The following is a 19,976-nucleotide window of genomic DNA, read 5'->3' as shown; positions in this document are numbered from 1 at the left end:
GTATTTCAGTTTACGATTATCATATCTCCCAATGTTAATTTCCTTATGAACCTCGGCGCCGCTGTTCTGCGTAATGATAATTAACGAGGGCTATAAATAGACCCGATGAAAACAATTGTCCTGATTACTTTCTTACAATCATGGCATCGTCTCAAGGCAGTATTGGTGAGAACCTTTTGGCATACACTTTCGTGTCTTTAACTTAAATGTATGGTATTTCGTGGCCAGCTCTATAACCGAGTGGCTTTGTTCAAGATTGTTGCTTTTGTTAGACAGTTTGACACCTCATTCAAGCACAAAATGTCTTCATATAACTGCATCAAGCGTTTCTCTTTTAGATCTCAGTAGGAACTCAGAGGGTCTGTCCTCAGAGATGGACAAAGGCTTTTACTTGGACCAAAGCTTATCCATCTCTGCTCTGTCCATGGAGACCTCAGCGGGCCCAATTCGCTTTCCAAAGGGAATCGTGGTGGAGTTCTCAGACACCAACAACTCCAATTTGGAATCCCTAACCACCTCCCCCAGAGTTCTCTCCCCTTCACTGGTATCACGACAAAGCACTCCTGTCCCTCACACATACACCCTGAAGCTTCCCTTCACACTGCTCGGAAAGTCCTCAACACCCACTGAGAGCACCCTGCTCCTCAAAAAGCCAATTCTGGCCAGCTCGCTAGACCTCTCCAGCATGGACCTGACCACCACCCAGCCGTCCTGGGAGGTGTCCCTCATCAAGCCAGGCTCAGACAGCCCAAAGCTGGCACTGGAATCCAGCGAGCTTGAGTTTATCTGGAGCCCCAGAAATCAGTCCGGGCACCCGACAGTGGCTGAGATTTCCTCCCTTATGTGTTCGGGTACACCACCAGACGGGCACAAGTCCTGGAAGGAGACCCTGCCACTGGGGTTAGTGCAGGAGGATTTGCAGCAAAGCCTGGTGTCATGATGCTGGGGAAGCCTGTCACAAGCCAATGCCTCGAGCAGGTATTTGATTCTCATCATCCAAGAAGAAAGATGGGTTTAATGCCAGATTTGCATCCATTCCTAGTTATTAAACTGCAAAACTACTTAAAACCAAGTGTTTTCTTTTTCTGACGGGACAACTGTTTTTATGTAAATGTTGACTTAATAAAGAGATATTGCAAGAAACTATTTGTATTAAAACTTTTATTTGTGTACAATTATACAGTCAATATTTGTTTTATTAAATATGATTTCAACATTGAAAAAAGTAGTAAACAGATTATCAAAAGGCAAAGAAAAGGGGTCTTGACCTGCATGTTTTTTTCTATGCTGATCAATACCAACTCAAATGTACATGAAAATATTCATTTGGTTTCGCTATGTACAGTACCAACCTAAACCATTTGGGGAAACGGGAGTTGGATGGATGGGACCGTTGTGGGTAGCTCCAATGTATACACTTGCCCCAATAAGTGTTGTCCTGTTGTTTCCGGATAACCTCTGAGCCATCAGAGGGGTGAAAATCTCACATCTGTAGTGTCAATATCATGCTCCTTTTGAAATATAAAAGAGATTTGAGTTTATATCTGTCTAGAATAAATAAATATCAAAACTCTACTCTGTTTCTCTTAATTATATGGGCACTCATGATCAGCTTCACTCACCTGATTGAGTTTCTTGAATTCCACCACCTGGAAGAAAATGTGCTCTAGGATGTGCTTCGCATCTCTGCCATCCTTATCCAACTTTGCAGTCACACCGAGGATGTCCCCACACTTCCGCACATAAAATTCCAGATCATCGTCTGTGCCTGGAAGTATGGATGATGCAATGGAATTACTGGTTGACACTACATGACAAAAGCACGATTACATGGTACAATTACTGGACAGTGCTGGAAAGTAGCTTCTCACAGACTGGTAGCAGTGCTGGACTCACATTTGTTCGAGAGCTGAGCCAGTCTCACTTTCTCAGAGGAAAATGTCTCGTCAAGGTCAAAGAGGTCAAGCATTGGAGGAGGAAGGTCCCTGAAAGCGGGCTGAAAGACCTGTACACACAGAGACAAGAGTGGAATTCACACAGGCGGTCTAAAGAGATCATCTGCAGTGCTTCTGAGCGTTACTTGTTTTCTATTTCAACTACCCCATTGTGGTACTTGCTGTTAAATAACCCTCTTGGATTTGTTAGCAGTACTATAGCAAATATGTGGAAAAGTGTAACATGTGTGAAGCTCTGTTTTTTTTAAGTATAATAAATGTGACAAATATGTGACGAAGTGTAACAGTCTTTGTTCTGAGTGTGTGAAGTTTGCTTACTGCTGGTTGAAGAGGGGGTAGGGGTGTTTCAAACTGAGGCTGAATCAGCTGTAGTTGCTCATGTTTCACATTCAGTTGCTTGTAGGAGCTGCAAGAAAAGAAAAAACACATGTTGAATCCAAATATCCACAGATTTAAAGACCATCACAGACTACCACTCCTGCGAAATCTGAAAAGGCCAAGGGCTGACCAGTTCTACAAATAGCTGTACAAATAGATTTTAGTTGCAGAATATAGGTCATCAAGGTACATTAGAATTGCCCAATAATTACAGCATGGCATAAAAAAAAAAGACTTCGTCTTGCGGACTAACTCAAATTGCACAGCTTAAACACTACACCATACAACACAATAATCAATAATAATTCAACATTGATTAGTGTAGTCCCATATGATGAGGATTGACATTGTGGAGCTTAAGCCTAAACATAACTTGCTATAGAACTGCAAATGTTGCAATTTCTTTTGCCGTAAGATTAATCATGGATTTTGTATGTATGTATGTATGTATGTATGTAGCCTTCACATAATGGCACTAAGGACTTCAGTCAAGGTCACTATACGTATGAGACCGACAAGGACCAAGACAACTAAGCAGTAGTCCAGTCTATGAAGTTTTGCATTCAGTGATCACACGCAACCCTTATTGTCCTTGTTAAAAATGGAACAGGTCAAAAATAGACAGAGGGAAACGAATCATGCAATCAGGGCTATGGGGGTCTCTCTCTCTCTCTCTCTCTCCCTCTTTTTTTTTGCTGAGGAGTGCAATAAACCGGCTGTAACCTGATAACGCGAGGCAGGGTGTCTGTTGACAGCTTCATCAGTGACATGTCAAACAGGGACGTGAAGTCACGTGGGTTTTCGTCTCCCTCCTGAAGGCACACCCGTAGTCTCTCGGACAGGCATCCTGTGTCAGGTAACATGGTGTAGTCCGTGATCTGGGCAAAACAAAAACAGCGTATAGATTGACATATAGAGAGTCACTTGTAGGCCTTGATGGCCCAGAAAGCTACTACCCCCACCACCAGCATCCTTCACTCACTTCTGGGTCCTCTGCATCTATCTGGTTGAGGTGAATGTTATCCGTCATCAGCCACTGGAACACAACGTCCTGCAGTACAAAGAAAAAGAGGTCAATACTAGATATTCTCTGAATGACCAAAAAACTGGAAATGGTATCAACTACAAGTGCTCACCATTATTTTACTGTTCTCCTCCTTGTCAAGATACTGGTCACTAAACATGTGACAGGAGCCTATCACTGCCAGTTTTCCTCCATCCTTTGAAAGAGAGAGATTTGCAGTGGTTTATATCGGTTCTCATTATGAGATCTTTAGCCAGAGGGTTGCTAAGCCCGGCTGCTGCCTACCTTGGCTCTGTAGAATGCCAGAACAGGTCGGTTGAGGGGGAAGCAGACAGAACCAGTGGAAAGAACAGCCGCAGCAGGTTTCATTACACTCAGAGTGGCTCCATAGGGGTAGACAAAGGTAAGGGCCCTGTGGATCAGACAGTGGTGTATTATTACACCGCAGACTCCATTTCTGATTAAGATATGTGCACATCATCACACCTCTGCTATAGTACACATGTGTACGGTTGACAAAGAATACTTATATATTAACTTCACACATGGCTATACATCTCATATGTTTGCATCTGGTGGACTGATAACATAAAGAGGACAGATGATGGCAGGTATGGGATTAAGTCCAGTATGTAAAACCTTACTTTGCATTGTTTCCAGCACTTTCATCATCAATGACGCCTGTCACGGTTTTACCAGCAGCTCGACTGATCTCTCTAGAAATGAAACAGGAAGTTTACTTTACAAATTTAATCCCAATTTAATTGAACTAATGTAATCCTAAAATGTCCAACATATTAATTATACCTGTTTAAAACACCATTGGCGACTAATGCTTCTTTGGGGTGGAAATATTTGTAATAAACATTCCTCACCACAGCATCTGTAAAGGTAATTGGAGAAATACAGCAAGAGATATAGTGGTTCATGAATAGAAAGCCAACCTAACACATGTGTAAAGATTTCTATAAAGGGTCATCTAGTGAATATGTCTGTGGCTGCCATCTATCTTTTAAACACTGCCATTTATGAAATCACTAAAAATACCTTGATATGTCAGTAGTTCTGTATTTTTCAGCTGTGCTGTATTTTAAGACATAAGTAGTACTGTAAGACACACTGTCTTGCACTCACCATTGTTAACCATGATTCCAAACTCCTCCAGGAGGAAGTTGATGTTGGTGTCATATCTCATTTCCCCTCCTTCTCCCAGCATCACAAGCATATTCCCACCACCATCCAGATAATGCTTGAGGACTTCAAGCTAAACGGAGACAATGAATCATATAAAGCACTAACAATTACAGAATCAGATATGGTGTAAATTTCAGTTCATTTAATTAGTGATTTAGGGGGAACGATCATTTACAGACAACTGTGTCACAAAGCATCATGTTGCCTCTGAACATATCATAGATGCATTTCATTCACTCACAGAACGAAGGCACAGAGACGTACAGAAACAGACGTGCACACTCACACACACACCTCAGACCCAGTGAACTTCTCTCTTGGCCCCGCAGTGATCCACAGCTTAGAGCCCATCAGTTTCTCCTGGGTGAGCTCCTCTTTTATGCTGTTAGATGAAACAATCGTACGGTTTCTCAGGATAGACATCTTTCTCTTTTTATGTAGGAATGTCAATGTCAGTTTGTGAGTAACATCATTTAACCATTTCATAACTTCTCAATTACTGTCTAACGTTGACGTTATCTTACCTCTGTATCTTCCATTGTACCCGGAGTCTCTTCTGAAGTGACTTGTACCCAGTATTAGCAGTGAATAGTTCTCTCTTCGATGCATTAAAGACAACGCTGTTACGCTGGTCTTTATCCATTATTGACCGTGTGTATTAAGCGGACCACATATGCTACAGAGAAACCAACATTTACATAACACAGTTAGCTAGAAAATGTACCAGCGAGTAGGCTAATATCGCAAATAACCTAGGTAACGTTAACATCGTTAGCTTGCTAGCTGTCTAGGATGCCTATGGAAGTATCGATACCTTTTTCCATGTTTCTGTTTACTAGCGGTACTCGACAGTTAGTCAACTCTATCTGTATGTGATTTGATTAATCATAAAAACAAACTTACCAACTAAATTATAGCTACCAATGTCAGCTACAACACTATGATCCCGTTGGCCACCCGAGGGGATTGTGGGTAAAAACAGAAGCCACAAGTTACTAAGGGCGCTTTATCTTAGCAACCAATGACACCCATAGATATGTCTATGCCGTAAGCTCAATTTTCCCAGTCATTGTGTGAAGTCTGGCAGTTGCAAACTACCTTAAAACTGACTGTAACTAATGTTCTTCAAGGATGTAGTTTCATTATGTCTGTAGCCCATAATCAATATGATCAAAACATCAATATTGTTTTTATTTCATGACAGTCATTGTAGTTTAAAGTTTAAACAGATGTTTTTATTTTACATATCTTATTTCAAATATTTACAGGTTGAGAAAGCCACAATCTAGCTTACATTTATAACTTATAACTCATCACATACAGAAATAGGCCTACATGGAAATAATACATTATTACAAAACATTATCTTGCTGCTGTGGGCAGCCTACATTACGGTAGAACAAAAAGACTTGCAGCCCTAAATCTTGGAAAACCCTCTTCCATCTTTGTCATTGGCGATTAAGATTATTGGTGGTAATCTATTCATTACATTACATTATTTAATTAGGCTATTTATTTATTACATCATTCTGTACAACAAATATGCAGGTCTACAATAAACAAACTGATGCTTAGTCCTATTCTTGCTTAGGCATGAATGGGGTATTCCGGGGAAATTCATAACTCTTCATTCAAGTCAAAGAAGAGAAACTTCACCAAATGTATTAAAAGCACACTCTCTTTGATTTAATGTGAAGAGGCAGTTGGTAAATCCAACATATTTGAAGTACAAGAGAAATGCTATAAGGTAATTCAAAGTATAAGAAGTACAGAATAAGAGCTTTTTCTGAAATAATTATTTGGCCTCAGAGATAGTCCTCTGTGGAAACATAAGAGAATCCTGTGAAGGCATTGGAGCTACTTGTTGCTAGGCTGGAAGGAAAATCCGGTGCGCAACCCACAGACCCTGACACCATCTCTTTGGTGAATTCAGGATCAATGTGCTGGGTGTCTGCTGGGCCCCTCTGTGTAACAAAAATAAAAAATGAAAAGTAATGGCAACATTTACTCCTTTACTCATTCATCAGATTTCACTCATACTCACCACATTCGGGTTGTATGGGGGCTTAATGTTTCTGTGGTACAGGTCATCCCAGTTTATGCAAGAGAAAAACCCATGATTCTTCACCTCCAGCTGTCAAAAAACAAACATTCAAATGTAATTCTGCACGCCCATATCGATCTACCTTTTCTCTATTCCAGCTTGCATAAGCCTTTACTTTTGCCTCATGTCTTAGATCAGGTTCACTCACAAAATCGGCAATCGCTCCGATTCGACGATGCGGTTCTTTCTGCAGCAGCCCCTGTAGCAGGTCCCCCACCGCTGAGCTCCTTCCCCCCGGCAGACTCAGCGGGCGGTGGAGGATGTTGTCGTACATCTCTGACACGTCATTGCTGTAGAATGGAGGCTGCAGCAGGGACAGAATCAGAATCAGAATCAGAATCAGAATCGGAATTGGATTTATTGCCAAGTAGGTTTACACCTACCTGGAATTTTTTCTGGTGTATACAGTAAACATAAAACATATAAACACAATAAATACTAGACATAACATAAAACATAAAAACACAAATAAGTCCTACACATAAGAAAAGTACTACACATAAAAACATAAAAACACAAATAAGTCCTACACATAAGAAAAGTACTACACATAAAAACAAAGAAACACAATATATACGATACAAATATATAAACAATGAATATAAAAAAAATTAAGTGGAAAGTAGAATGCAAAATGTAAAACAGGAGTGCAATGTGCAATGTAATGTGTGTTAATGTAACACAGACTTGAGGTGTGGGCAGGGGCGTTTTTTCCTACAGGCGGTATAGGAAAAAAAAAAAAGAAAACAAGAATTGTGTTTTTTTGTTGCTGGACAGAGTTTTTTTTGCGCCCCCTTCTATATATCCAACCAATATTTGGACATAAAAAAAAAATCTAACATTAGGGTAAAAAGAGCCAAAAATCGAAAACGGAAGGGGTACGTAGCCTACGTCCTTGGTGTTGTCAGAACATGCCAGCACAATGAGGCGTTGGGTTAGAGTGTGTGTGTGTGTTCAAGAAACTTTGAAGAACAAAATAATGAAGGCAAAAGCCATCCGGGGCGCAATTTAAGAAGAAAAGAAAGGAAGAAGAGAAACATGTCAAGGAAAAAGGTAAATCCTGTTCTAGCCTAGAATGAATTCCAGATAAGAAAACGTTCAGGAATGCGTGAATTGCCCTATTGAATAGTTTTGGTGGAGCGAGCTAGCCAGTTTAATTAGACATGATTCAACTAATCAAGAGCTATGCATCTTGGAATAAAAAAATGTAACTACAAAATAGCTACATTTAACAAATGATGATAATACATTCTTTTGTTATATAATTTTAGATTCACTTTTAGAATACTAAGAAAACATTATTTGCAGGCGATTGGGAAGATGACGTGGAGGTGTGTGTGTGTGTCCATAAACAGTTGAACAGGGGGCGTGGCCGGAGCGTAGTCCAGCACAGGCGTAACATTTTCTCAGTGATTTGTTCTTGAATTAATGTTTGTTCATCGTTGCGATCGTTGTTGTGTTTATGTGAAAGAAATGCAGTCTTACAGGGCAAAATAACGTTTGAAAGTTGCAATTCCGTTTTCGTGGGGGGGGGGGGGGGGGGGGGGGGGGGGGGGAGTGAAGCTCGCCTAGAGCGCCAAATGTGCTAGGGCCGCCCCTGGGTGTGGGGGCGGGATAAGAGTCCAGGTCAGGTGGGGGTCCCGGGCCTTGTTAATAAGGACAGAGGGACACACCAAAGAGCAGGCCCATACATACATTCAGAGGGGTAGTATGCACACAATTCATCTTCTCTTGGCATCACAGTGAGTAGATCATGAGCAGATCATTCATTAAAAGAGCAAACAGAGAGTGCAGGACATTCAAATTGAAAAATAGTGTATGAGTAGTAACCATTGAGATGAGATGCATACCAGTCCATAGATCATTTCATACAGGACAGCGCCCAGGCCCCACCAGTCTACGGTTCTGTCATAAGGCTGCTTCTTCAGGACTTCTGGTGCCAAGTACTGTTGGAAAGACAGATGCAAAAAATAATACATAAATGTACATAACATAAGACATAAATGTTTTCAATTCCATTGAGACCACAGAATTCATGACGATCACTATGAGTTCTTTTAGTAACTATTAGTAGTTAACTATTAGTCTTCCAGGGGTAAAGTTACACCTGACACCTACATTTCATGTAGCAGTGAGGTATTTAAATTGCAAATTGTGAATAAAAGTGATCACAACAGTCAACTGACCTCTGGAGTTCCACAGAAAGTGGTTGTAGTTGTCTCTGGGTCTATTCCCTCTTTGCACAATCCAAAATCTGTCAGGACCACATGGCCCTGTTAAAGCACAAGATGGTTAAAATGCTTAACAGTCACAGCATTGACTAATTCTGATTTATTAACGGCACATAGCATAATTAGAATTTAGTCTCCAAAATTTGCATAGAGGTGATCTCATCTGTAAGCGCCTACCTCACGGTCCAATAAGATGTTTTCTGGCTTGAGGTCTCTGAAAAAGACAAAGAGAAAGAAGAGTAGGCAAAAGACACCGTCAGAGGTCACTTTGTGTTGAGACACAGGGCAGCCTGTGAGCTGAGCTTGGGAAACTAGGACAGAAACAATTATGTTTTTACTATCAGTGACCTGTTAACATTGCTGGACTGGTGTGGAGTGACCTGTCAACAGCAGGGCTGACCTGTAAACGATGTTGAGAGAGTGTAAATAGCCAATGGCACTGGCCACCTCAGCTGTGTAAAAGCGCGCTCGTGGCTCTCCAAAGCTCTCCTCCCTCTGAAGGTGGTAAAAAAGCTGTCAAAACAGAAGAACAGACAAACAGGCAAAATACCCTGATTATAATGACTGTAACAGTCATGTTTATTCTTGAAATTGTTACAAAGGTCCAAAAAGCAGCAATCCAAGCGACCCTTATGAGGACATCAATGGCTGATTTCAGCAATCTCACCCCTTACCTCTCCTCCATTGACATAGTCCAAGACGAAGTATAGTTTCTCTGAGGTCTGGAAAGAGTAGTGGAGCCCGACTAGGAAGGGATGTTTCAGACTCTTCAGCAGGACATTCCTCTCCGCCATGATATTCTTTTGCTATGATATTAAAATCAATCAATCAATCATACAAACAAAAACAGCGAGTTAAAAAACTGTGATCTAAATATATGTATATCAAATTACAATCTTATTAGGTAGAATATCCACAGTATCAAAGCTTGTATAAAGGTGTTTACGCACAGTAATACTATATGCACAGTGTATAGTATATATAATGGATGATATACTTCCTGTGCACAGTTTACTAGATCTGCTACTACCATGAGTAGCGTTTCACCAACCTCTTTTTTCTTGAGTATAACTTTCTTTTGCAGGACCTTTACTGCATAGAACTTGTTATCAGCCTTTGCTTTGGCAAGCAGCACCTTCGGCAGAAAATCATAGAAATAGATGACAAGGCACACACTGCATTGCTAAGCACTATTTTACATACATCTGTCAAATGTTGAACAAAATATCTTAATATACTGTGTAACCTTACCTTCCCAAATGTGCCCTTGCCAATCACAGCCAAAAAATCAAAGTCGGTGGGTTTGGCGCTGCAAATGGATAAGAATTACTTTTGCAATCGTGATTAACACTTGGTGTTATTCTTCACTGTATGTTCATATAGAGATGTATAACTAAGCATTTCAACCATTTCAGTCCGTTCTGGGCAAAATTAAGACCAGTGGTGGAAAGTAACTAAGTACAATTTTGAGGTACTTGAACTATTTCCATTTTATGCTACTTTATACTTCCACTCCACTACATCTCTGAGGGAAATGTACTTTCTACTCCACTATCTATTTGTCCAAGCACCGAAGCTGCTATATCCCTATTGTATTTGTTTGTATCTCCAGCGAAACATGATGCTAAAACCATATGTCATACATGCATCAAAGTTTGACCATTCCAAATTGGTGAAAAGACTTGCGTAAGTTAAATATCCGATTTGCTATATTTCTTTTTTAAAAATACATTTTTGCTCATATCTCGGTAACTGTATGGGTTAAAACAAGAAATATTTTTCGTTTAAAGCTCCAGAATCTAACGCACTCATTCCTGCCAAATTCCACCTACCAAATCTTCTCATAATAAAAAAAAATTGAAAGTCCTCAACTCCATCATCTACAGACCATGCTGACAAAACGTATTTTGGGATGTTTGATTAGTCAAACTTTCAAAGTTACATGTCAATGAACATGTCAACTTATACTTGGTCTCATTTGATCAATTGGCTCACTCATCAAAATGGCTCATAGAAACTATGTACCAAATATGAAACACTTTGGCCACAAGGGATTGCAGTAATAAGCACATTTACGTTTTCGCTCATATCTAAGGAGCTGCAGGGGTTGCAGCAAAACTTTTTTCCCACTGATTCCTTAAAAACTCCCGAACCTAACGCACCCATTCCTGTCAATTTCTACCACCAAATTTTCCTGCCATTTTCAAAAAATGTAAAGTAAAATGAACTCCTCGGAGGCCACTCATCTGATTCACACAAAATGGTGGTGTACATCATCTATAGTACAGACCATGCTGACAAAACACATTTTTGTATTTCCGATTAGTCAAACCATTTCGAAGATAGGCATGGCCCATAATGGCTATGACCAATATCTTCGGATGTAAAGGTCCACACTTAACGAAACTTGATACAATCATCACAACATTCTTTCGACTCATACCAAATTTGATGTGACTTTACTTTGCCCCATTTGCTCATATTGCCTAAAGTGCCAATGTCTTCTGTCACCTGTTGAAGCTGTCAAATCCTTCAACCTTTTGCCACTTGAGATGCTTCGCACATACTGCGTGGACCCCGATGATCGCCGCTTGCGCCTATATTTACTTTTAAGATTTTACGCAATGGATAATTATTAAAGATTAAACCAGTGGTTAACAGCCTTTTGGCCTCTGACATCTGACAAAAAGCAGTGTGAAGTAGGGGTCACATTTCAGATATCTTTGAGTTCTTAACAGTTCCACCAAACAGTGATTTTTCCGTATAAACTTCTCACATGGTTTAATTAAAAAAAGAATATCAAATGATCCAATATCTCACCCAAAATCAAAGATTACAGACAAAGTCCAAAAACTGAAAACTGATTTGTATATCAGAACTAGTATATCATTTTTTTTTCTTTCCTCTCCCATTAATTAACTCACTCGCCTCAGATTTATCTGGTGTACTCTGGTGTGCTGGGTACACATTGATGCTTTAATACTAATAATCTTATGATGTCATAATATATCAGTCACAGGGACCAAACCAGTACTTTTACTTTAACACTTTTACTACATTTAGCTGCTAACACTTAGGATTTTTCATGCAGGACTTTTACTTGTAATGGAGTGACTGTACACTGCTGTATGGGTACTTGTAGTTAAGTAAAGGATCTGAAAACTTCTTCCACCACCGATCAATACTGCTGCAGTACTGGCTGAAACTCTTACCAATGAGATCATTTGAAAATACATGTCATTCCATATTTCAGTCTCCATAATGGAAAATGTTCACATTTTCCCACAGAACAGAAGTAATACCAGCAGGCCCAAGTGTTTTACGCATTTTGAGTCACAACAAGAAAGTGCTATTTCTTCGACCTTGTGTCGACTGAACATACGGCAAGACTGATGTTGATAACAGAAACAGAACTTGTTGTGATGTTCTCTCAGTTTCTTATGGTGGACTGGGTGTGTTGCAGAAAATACCAAAATAGAGACATATGTTTATCGTTTCCCATTACCCTCTGAACAACTGGAGGGTACCTGTCAATGACTTAAACCGGTCTTATAACACAACCCAGATAATCATATTTTGATAATAACATTGTCCAAGCGTATGTAGCATTTTCATTTGTACTACATATCCATGATTTTGTGCATATTACATTAACATGTTTTGATATTAATTTGTGTAACTGTATGTCAGGAGGTGGCCCATGGGTCTGAGATTAATAGAAAATGAAAAAAATTACACTCACTGGGGATTGTGTGAGGGGCCTAAATTGACTTCATTTGAGGAAGATGAATGCTGTAAAGCAAAAAGAGAGAGCAAGTAAGACACATAAATATTCTTCAGATCATCCTCAAAAAAGTGAATCTGTAGCAAATATGATAAATACCAAATATATGTAAAAAAAAATAAAAACTCTTACCATATTACAGTGTGCCATTTTTATACGGTATTCTTTTTTCTTGTGCAATATATTGCTTTTCAGATAGACTATGAAAAAGAAAGTATGTGCTCAGTACGTTTCAAATTACACATGAAATATCAAATTACCGCACCAGCATGTAATCCCTCTTGATGAGGGTACCTGCATTTATATGCACACCAAAAACTGCTGGAGATTCAACAATATATCACGAAGGTACATCCTTGATACAGGTTCAACACACTATTAGGAACGTATTTAGGCTACATTATTGTTGACACCCAAAGGTGAGCCGTGTGTTCGGCTCAACAAAGAATCACGCTCTCAAGCGGAGCTTCAATGGGTGCCCACGACTAGCAAAAATACATTCAGGAATTAGCGGTATTGGCTAGTATGATCACTTCGAAAGTGGTCAAATATGTTAAACCGAGTTTCTGGAGTATTTAATCAGGGATTCTAATCGACAGCAACGTTCTCCTTCTGTCTGGGGATGGAAGAGCTCTCCACAGGCCAGGTTTTATCCTTTCTTATAGCCAATGACATGAATCTAGAAAATGAAATATGATTTGTGCCTTTACTATATGTCCACATGTCCTATTTGCACTTGGCACATGATCATTATGCCTATGACGTGTGCGGTAGCAGCCATGTGATTATTATGTTTGCAGCAAATAAAGAAAAACACACACACACACACACACACTAACAAATTGTCATAATAAAGTAATACAAATGTTGATTTCATACAATTCAATGATTTTGTATTAGTGGATTATTGATTTACTTTCCCACCAAACAGTCTAGCCTAAACTACGATCTAATTAGGACAGCTGCGGTCTACAAATGGCCTATGTCAGTGTACAAGCATGTTTCCCTTGGTACCCTTCAGACTACCAGCGACAAAAGTTGTGTGCGTAAAGGAGCACACACTGTTCCATTGATTCATCACTCGCACCCATCAGCAGGAAAGGCAAGCTCCGGCCATGATTAAACTTCACCTTTTCACAGGACAGAATCAACTTCGCTAAAACTAAAGGTATTCTACATTGTTTCCTGTGTGTCTTTTAAACAACATTTCTAAAGTAAGGAATAATATCCCAAAATAGGCAACAGATATTTCCTAAAAGGATCGCCATCATAGCTCAAGACTATACTGACACATTAAAAGAACTATTTGGTATTCACCCACATAATCCTGTGGGTTTACACTGGTGTCCATTAAGCACATCCTGAGCGCAAATGTCATTGCAGCAATTCATGTTTTTGGAACTGACCTTTTACGCAGGTGCAGCAAGTTTTCAGAAGGGCCACTTCGCCGCTTTTAGTTTCATCCAAAATTGTACCTCAGCTCCGGTTTTGTTCGAGTATGTAGGTCATGAAGAAATAATCTCGATTTTGCAATTGGCTGCTTGGCAACAAAAGCAGACGAGGCTGTCCGTGTCATCACAGACTTGGACCTAATGAAATGACTTGGATGTGAAACAGCCCGCTCCTTTACTTACTTGCGTGACAAGACGCTAAGACCCCGCCCCCGTCAAGATGTTACGCAGGTGTCACCATTCATGAAGGAAAAAACTGGTTGAATGAATACATCGAGACACAAGTTATACAGATACGTCTGAAATACGTTACGACAGCTTTTTCGTTTGAATATGTTCTAAACCTATTTTTGGACGTTAGGGCATATGTCAATGTCATTGGTGGACCACATCGCTCTCAGACATCTTCAAACTAAACATAGACATACCATAAATAATACAAGAAGCAGAAAAGTTAATAAAACATACATGTTTATTTAAATTTCACAAATGATTTCACAGAAAACATAGTTGACACAATAGTCCTGAAAATGTACAAAACATTTCACTGCAAGATCCCTAAAACTTCAACTAAAGGGGCAACAGCACTGCAACTAAACATTTGAGACAAAAAATATATATAAATAGCCTAAAGAAAAACTAAGAATGATAAAAGAATGACACTGAACCTTCAGTCAGTGAAGAGACAGAAAAGCACAGCACACTCTCATTTAGAACACCTAGCAAATGTGCACTCCACTGTTCTTTATAGGATGGAAAGACTAGGCGGATGAGAACCCATTCTTACAACCATCCCAGACCTAAACTTGCCGAAGAGTCACAGCAGGGGATATATGTGGCAGCTAACTGAGGAAAGAAACATAAAAATGAGCAAAGCCGCAAAAGGTGAAAAAATGCTTGGGAGGAAAATTGCAGAGGGGAAACCAAACAAGCAACCTATGCAGCTCCAATTTCTAGGAAAACAAAACTGAGCAAACATCCTCTTCCAAACAAACCAATATCAAACAAACCTGCAAACACGCTGTATGGTTCAAACGCCTTGAGACAATTGTATTGTTTTGGTGCTATATAAATAAAATTGTATTTAATTTCTTACACAAGGGTTGAAATATCATGATTATGTTCATTTAGTAAAGTGTTTTAACTGTGTCAGAGGGAGCAGAAAGTGGGTTTAATCTTCAGATGCAGACCTGGAGCGAGAGCGGGACTTGGAACGTGACGGTGACTGTGAGGCTGAGTGTATAGCCAGCGAGTCGTGCCGATCGTCTCGCGGAGACGGGGAACGGGAGGCGGACTTGGCGCGCTCCTCTTCCCCATTCTTCATGGGCGACGGCGAGCGACTGCGGGACTTCTTGCTGAGCGACTTCTCCTTGGAACGACCCTGGGACCCCCGCTCGGACTTGGGCTTGGAGCGGGACTTGGAGCGAGATTTGCGGGCGTCGGAACGCGAACGGGACTTCTGGCTTGCCGAGCAGCTGCGGGACTTGCGGGAGCGCGAACGAGACTTCCCGGTGCTGGATCGGGACTTGCGAGTGGGAGACTTGGAGCGGGACTTCCTTCTGGACCTGGATGGCCTCTTGCTCCGGGACCTGGACCTGTGAGAAACACATGAACTGGTCACTGTGAGGTCATACTATGGCTACCACTCGGTCTGTGCTCAGAAAAACATTAACTGGTCACTGGGAGGTCATACTATGGCTACCAGTCGGTCTGTGCTCAGCCAGAATGAATACACTTTGAGAGAGCAAGCGTTTGATTGCCTGCTTATATGCTGAGGTTTGCAGAGTTGTTTCATTGCCTTAGATATTTAAAAAAGGCAAATGTCTGACTGTGGACTTATTCATGTTCATTTTGGAGTCCCCTTACCGGGATTGTGATCTGGAGTTGCTACGGGAACTCTTGCTTCGGCGGCTCCTGCTGCGGGAGCGTCTACGGCTACAAGACCTGAGGGAGAGAGTTTGGGAGAGGTCAACTGGACATCAGCTGAGGGGGACTCAGAGTGATTTAAGTGCAATAATAAAGTGACATGTGCCAACTCCTGTAGCCATTAGGAATTCCTCTCTATAAACCCACAGGGCCCAAATTATTATTCATGCCTCTCTCCACATAAGAGATAATGTAAAGTATGAAGGTTTCTCAGTTAATATACAGTAAGTTGCTTCGGATAGAAGCATCTGCCAAGTAAATAATCTTAATATTAACCCTAAGCCTTATTATCCTGTTTAGAGAGAGAGTTTAGAGTAAATGGTTTACAGTAAAATTCAGCAGCAACAGGGTCTTGTGCCTTACCTGGACCTGCTTCCAGAGTATGAGCGGTGCCGACGCTGCCGGTCCTCCACCAGCCGGATCTTCCTGCCGTTGATGTCGGTGCCGTCGAGCTTGTCGAGGGCGCGCTTCATGTCTGAGTGCGAGCGGAACTCAATCACACCCTCATTAGTCCGCTCCTTATGGGCGTCAGCATACGTCACCTCTCCAGCCTGGCGCATGAAGTCCTATTAGAGGGAGGTTCATGTTCAATGTATATTCCACACCCTTTGCCGAACTACATTATTAGTAATCCAGTGTATTGGACTTGACAGTAAAACACTTATTTTCCCATGTCAGCCTAGTGTATATCAGACATTTATTTTAACCAGTAGGGAGCTAGACCTGATACTTACATTCAGTGTTATCTTGCCCTCACCTTCAGGTCTTGCCAGCTACAGCGACTGGACAGATTTTCCACAATGAGGCGGTAGTCGGTGCGGACGGGGGGCCCGTACTTGTCCCTGCCGCTGCGGCTCCTGCTGCTGTAATCGCTACCTTTAAAGAACAACGGAAGGGGGAGCCGTGAGAGCCCGAAGGCGAGGAGCTCTCTGGCAGGCTCATTTTGGGTGACCACTGATGAGACCAGCAAGGAGCATAAAGCATGAATGAGAAATCTATTTTATACTTCTGTCTCACCATATCCATTGTGGCAGAATACTGTTTGTGAAGACTGAGACCATGGTTCTCCCAACATGCCTGGCTTCCTTGACTATATAAGGTAGTTTCAAGTGCCTTAGCAGAGGTTGTTTACCATATTCAACCATTATCCAACAATTTGCTCACTTTAAAAGGAACTGTTTGCATTTTTGGGTTTTGCTTACATGCCATCGATACCACTTGGTCATATTTGATGATGTATCCCCAATAGGGGGGAGATCAGGGATTTTTGGCATTTTCCCCCTCATCACTAGATATTCAAAAAGATAAGACACTGCCAACACACTCAAAACTAAAGACAAAAAAAAATGCAAATCAAGTCTACTTACAAAAGAAGTGAAGAAAAAGTTTCTACCATTGCCCATTGCTTTTTAAACACAGGAAGCTACATGGAGGACATTCATTTTTTTTCTTTTGGCTTTAACCTCTCCAATATTTCTTTCAACATAAAAACCAATGGGTTTCCTCACCATCACCCTGGACTATTGGCAAAAGGCTGCTGTCATCATGGCTTGCAGTTAGGTCAGCCAAGGGTCATAGGGTCAAAGGTCACACACACACATTGTAAGGTGAAAGCCAAGGCCAAACGGGACAGGCAGTCATCAGACTCGGACCCAGCCCTCACGGGACTCTTTCAAATTGAAACATCAAGGACTCTGTTAATGTTGAATTCAAATGATGTTATACACATAGTTAATTCAAGGATAACATTCCCTTTATTTACACTGCAGCTGGACCTCAAATAGTCAAGGCTTCAGTTGTGCCACAAAGTCCCATTTCTGTGACAAGCATATATAATGTTCTTTGCTAAAATAATGTGATTCAGTGGAGAAGCTACACAGCTGCAGTGTAAACAATCAGTCTAATATAAATCCCCAATCTGCTTCATTATCCCATTCTCTTATATGTGTGCCTTGTAGTCCTCCACAGAGTGGCAAAGAACATTAGAATAAACCATAATATATAAGGCAAAGAATGGTTAACTCGGGACTCCAATTATATTTAGAAGGCAGGACGTCAGCATCTAAAATGTGAAAATACATATATAACAGGACAATAAGCTGGGCAGCATTATTACTCAGATTTTCTCTTCACTCCCCTTAAACTGACAGCCATCCTGTTTAAAACAAAGTAAAGAATGATTAGTTCTGCTGGAATAGCCGCGCCATCGCACCTGTCATTTAGAAACAAATTGAGTCTGACTGAAAGTGGTATTAGATGGTACTCACTGCGCCCACCACCCCCGTATCCCCCACTATATCCATCCCGGTCCCGCCGTGGACCACGGGCGTGCTCGATGATGACACGCTCTCCACACAGCTCCTTCCCGTTCAGCTCGTACACTGCGTCATCGGCATCACGTGTATCCTCAAACTGCACAAATCCATACCTGAAAAGTAATTGGTTGGTAATAGTTTAATCTGCCAAAATTACCATCTCACAACTCATCATTATGATATAAATGCTAGGGTGAGTTGATCTCTCACGAGGCATTCAAACTTGTAACTGCATTATGAACTATGTTAAAAGGATCAAAAACTATTGTTGTTGTCAAAAACAAAAATCTTTCAGAACTTCCCGTGCTTATTTAACTCTAAAAGAATGACTGAAAAAAAAATGTTTCTCTGATACAGCCCATGTTTTTATGTTTCAGGGCCTCTGGAGTCTCACAGATGATGCTGTAACAATTATCCTTCAGACATAAAATGTGGGCGTTTTCACAGGCTGTCACATTTGGCTGTAACTTGCTCTTGCTCCATGGCACTAACAACGTTTCAAACATTTTGTTTCCGCATGATGCACATGATTGCGATGTGTTAAATAACTAGGCAAGGTAGCTAGGTAACTGACGTTGGCAACTCGGAGGTTAACAGAAAACACAACAGCGTTAACGTGACTGAGGATAGTCCACATTGCTAGCAAATTGCAGTGTGCAGGCTATCTGCTAACGTGTATTTAACGTCAAGTTACTCTTGGGTTCCGCCATTTTGTCCACACCGCGTTCGATTAAGTTAACGAATCGTACATTGAGGGTACCGGTAATGATGCACTCGTCATACTACAAGTCTGCATTTGTTGAACATTATGTGAGACCCTGATTCACAAGAATTTCATGGGATCCTCCCCAGATGACAACAACCAGGCGTGTCAGAGCCAGCTATCTAGCTAATGGTATTTAGCTAACATTAGCTCGCTCGTTGTACATAACATGAACTTTCCGAACTTACCCATTTTTCAGGTCAATTTCCAAAAGCTTTCCATAGCCACTGAAAAACCTTTGAATATCCTTCTCGCGGACATGGTAACTTAATCTGCCGACATAGACTCGCGGCATGTTTTAATTATCTACTTAGATCAGATTATATGTCTTTCAGCACACAAGGTACAGTACCTTAGTTTCTTCTTAAACTGGCTTTTGCAGCTTTGCTGCCACCCACCGTCAGTTGGTGGAACTTGGCACCGCTGTCCAACACATGGGGGCTCCCACCGACACACTAATAATTCCTATCTCTTCTCTATTTGTCCAACCCTCCATTTAAAACTAACAGAGCTGCAATTGGAATAGTACGAAATTCTGGGAAATTACATATTCAACATTTTATCTACAAGGGAAAAGGTGTTTGTATGTCCACATGAATCATCCCATCTGCTTGAGACTGAGAGTTGAAAGGTAGGTGATAAAAAATGCAAACATTTGACCAACAATAATTGCCTACTGATGAACATCAAATTGTGTGGCTGGGAAAACAACAAATTGTGCATCTGTGATACAGGGGTGAAATTAAATCCTCATAACGTGCATTTTTAGAAACTATACAGTTATAAACAATCTTCTACAGGGTTCACATGTTGATCTCTGGCAGGTTACAAAAAGGCCTGGTACTCAAAAG

General features: G+C 40.9%; 4 protein-coding genes across 4 annotated transcripts; 1 reads left to right on the top strand and 3 right to left on the bottom strand.

Annotated features, from left to right (window-relative positions):
• The first annotated feature begins 77 nt into the window (after nt 1–77).
• On the top strand, nt 78–1,143 carry si:ch73-303b9.1. Its single transcript, XM_012838551.2, has 2 exons — nt 78–165; nt 339–1,143. Exons 1-2 carry the CDS (start codon nt 141–143, stop codon nt 938–940), a joined length of 627 nt encoding a protein of 208 aa, XP_012694005.1. The 5' UTR covers nt 78–140; the 3' UTR covers nt 941–1,143.
• A 3-nt stretch (nt 1,144–1,146) lies between these two features.
• On the bottom strand, nt 1,147–5,550 carry ift52 (intraflagellar transport 52 homolog (Chlamydomonas)). Its single transcript, XM_012838550.2, has 14 exons — nt 5,455–5,550; nt 5,076–5,227; nt 4,846–4,933; nt 4,492–4,621; nt 4,165–4,240; nt 4,002–4,073; nt 3,643–3,769; nt 3,470–3,553; nt 3,316–3,384; nt 3,057–3,211; nt 2,274–2,361; nt 1,897–2,005; nt 1,623–1,768; nt 1,147–1,511 (listed from the first exon to the last, which is right to left on the bottom strand). The coding sequence occupies exons 2-14, from the start codon at nt 5,192–5,194 to the stop codon at nt 1,467–1,469; spliced, it is 1,308 nt and encodes a 435-aa protein (XP_012694004.1). The 5' UTR covers nt 5,195–5,227; nt 5,455–5,550; the 3' UTR covers nt 1,147–1,466.
• Nucleotides 5,551–5,723: 173 nt separating this feature from the next.
• LOC105909896 (serum/glucocorticoid regulated kinase 2a) lies at nt 5,724–14,246 on the bottom strand. The gene is made up of 13 exons (XM_031567630.1): nt 14,077–14,246; nt 12,803–12,870; nt 12,629–12,678; nt 10,138–10,195; nt 9,938–10,021; nt 9,561–9,692; nt 9,287–9,399; nt 9,064–9,100; nt 8,842–8,928; nt 8,506–8,601; nt 6,804–6,959; nt 6,596–6,685; nt 5,724–6,515 (listed from the first exon to the last, which is right to left on the bottom strand). The coding sequence occupies exons 2-13, from the start codon at nt 12,818–12,820 to the stop codon at nt 6,357–6,359; spliced, it is 1,080 nt and encodes a 359-aa protein (XP_031423490.1). The 5' UTR covers nt 12,821–12,870; nt 14,077–14,246; the 3' UTR covers nt 5,724–6,356.
• A 329-nt stretch (nt 14,247–14,575) lies between these two features.
• srsf6b (serine and arginine rich splicing factor 6b) lies at nt 14,576–19,554 on the bottom strand. Its single transcript, XM_012838566.3, has 6 exons — nt 19,314–19,554; nt 18,315–18,475; nt 16,805–16,923; nt 16,411–16,613; nt 15,988–16,065; nt 14,576–15,716 (listed from the first exon to the last, which is right to left on the bottom strand). The coding sequence occupies exons 1-6, from the start codon at nt 19,418–19,420 to the stop codon at nt 15,293–15,295; spliced, it is 1,092 nt and encodes a 363-aa protein (XP_012694020.1). The 5' UTR covers nt 19,421–19,554; the 3' UTR covers nt 14,576–15,292.
• Between the last annotated feature and the right edge of the window lie 422 nt (nt 19,555–19,976).

This window comes from Clupea harengus, chromosome 5 (assembly GCF_900700415.2).
Source record: "Clupea harengus chromosome 5, Ch_v2.0.2, whole genome shotgun sequence".
NCBI lineage: Eukaryota > Metazoa > Chordata > Actinopteri > Clupeiformes > Clupeidae > Clupea > Clupea harengus.
The sequence above is the reverse complement of the archived record's forward strand: the minus strand, read 5'-3'. Positions and strand labels throughout refer to the sequence as shown.

What these genes read in the sequence shown, in the direction of transcription:
- ift52 (XM_012838550.2), bottom strand. Translation starts at nt 5,194, where the DNA reads ATGGATAAAGACCAGCGTAACAGCGTTGTCTTTAATGCATCGAAGAGA. An exon ending in AGTGCTGGAAACAATGCAAA is followed by an intron (nt 3,770 to 4,001) that starts GTAAGGTTTTAC and finishes TCTGATCCACAG; the next exon opens with GGCCCTTACCTTTGTCTACC. An exon ending in AATTCAAGAAACTCAATCAG is followed by an intron (nt 1,512 to 1,622) that starts GTGAGTGAAGCT and finishes ATATTTCAAAAG; the next exon opens with GAGCATGATATTGACACTAC.
- si:ch73-303b9.1 (XM_012838551.2), top strand. Translation starts at nt 141, where the DNA reads ATGGCATCGTCTCAAGGCAGTATTG. An exon ending in ATCGTCTCAAGGCAGTATTG is followed by an intron (nt 166 to 338) that starts GTGAGAACCTTT and finishes TTTCTCTTTTAG; the next exon opens with ATCTCAGTAGGAACTCAGAG.
- LOC105909896 (XM_031567630.1), bottom strand. An exon ending in TTATACTCAAGAAAAAAGAG is followed by an intron (nt 9,693 to 9,937) that starts GTTGGTGAAACG and finishes TTAATATCATAG; the next exon opens with CAAAAGAATATCATGGCGGA. An exon ending in TCGGAGCGATTGCCGATTTT is followed by an intron (nt 6,686 to 6,803) that starts GTGAGTGAACCT and finishes GTTTTTTGACAG; the next exon opens with CTGGAGGTGAAGAATCATGG.
- srsf6b (XM_012838566.3), bottom strand. Translation starts at nt 19,420, where the DNA reads ATGCCGCGAGTCTATGTCGGCAGATTAAGTTACCATGTCCGCGAGAAG. An exon ending in GTAGCTGGCAAGACCTGAAG is followed by an intron (nt 16,614 to 16,804) that starts GTGAGGGCAAGA and finishes TCCCTCTAATAG; the next exon opens with GACTTCATGCGCCAGGCTGG. An exon ending in TACTCTGGAAGCAGGTCCAG is followed by an intron (nt 16,066 to 16,410) that starts GTAAGGCACAAG and finishes TCTCTCCCTCAG; the next exon opens with GTCTTGTAGCCGTAGACGCT.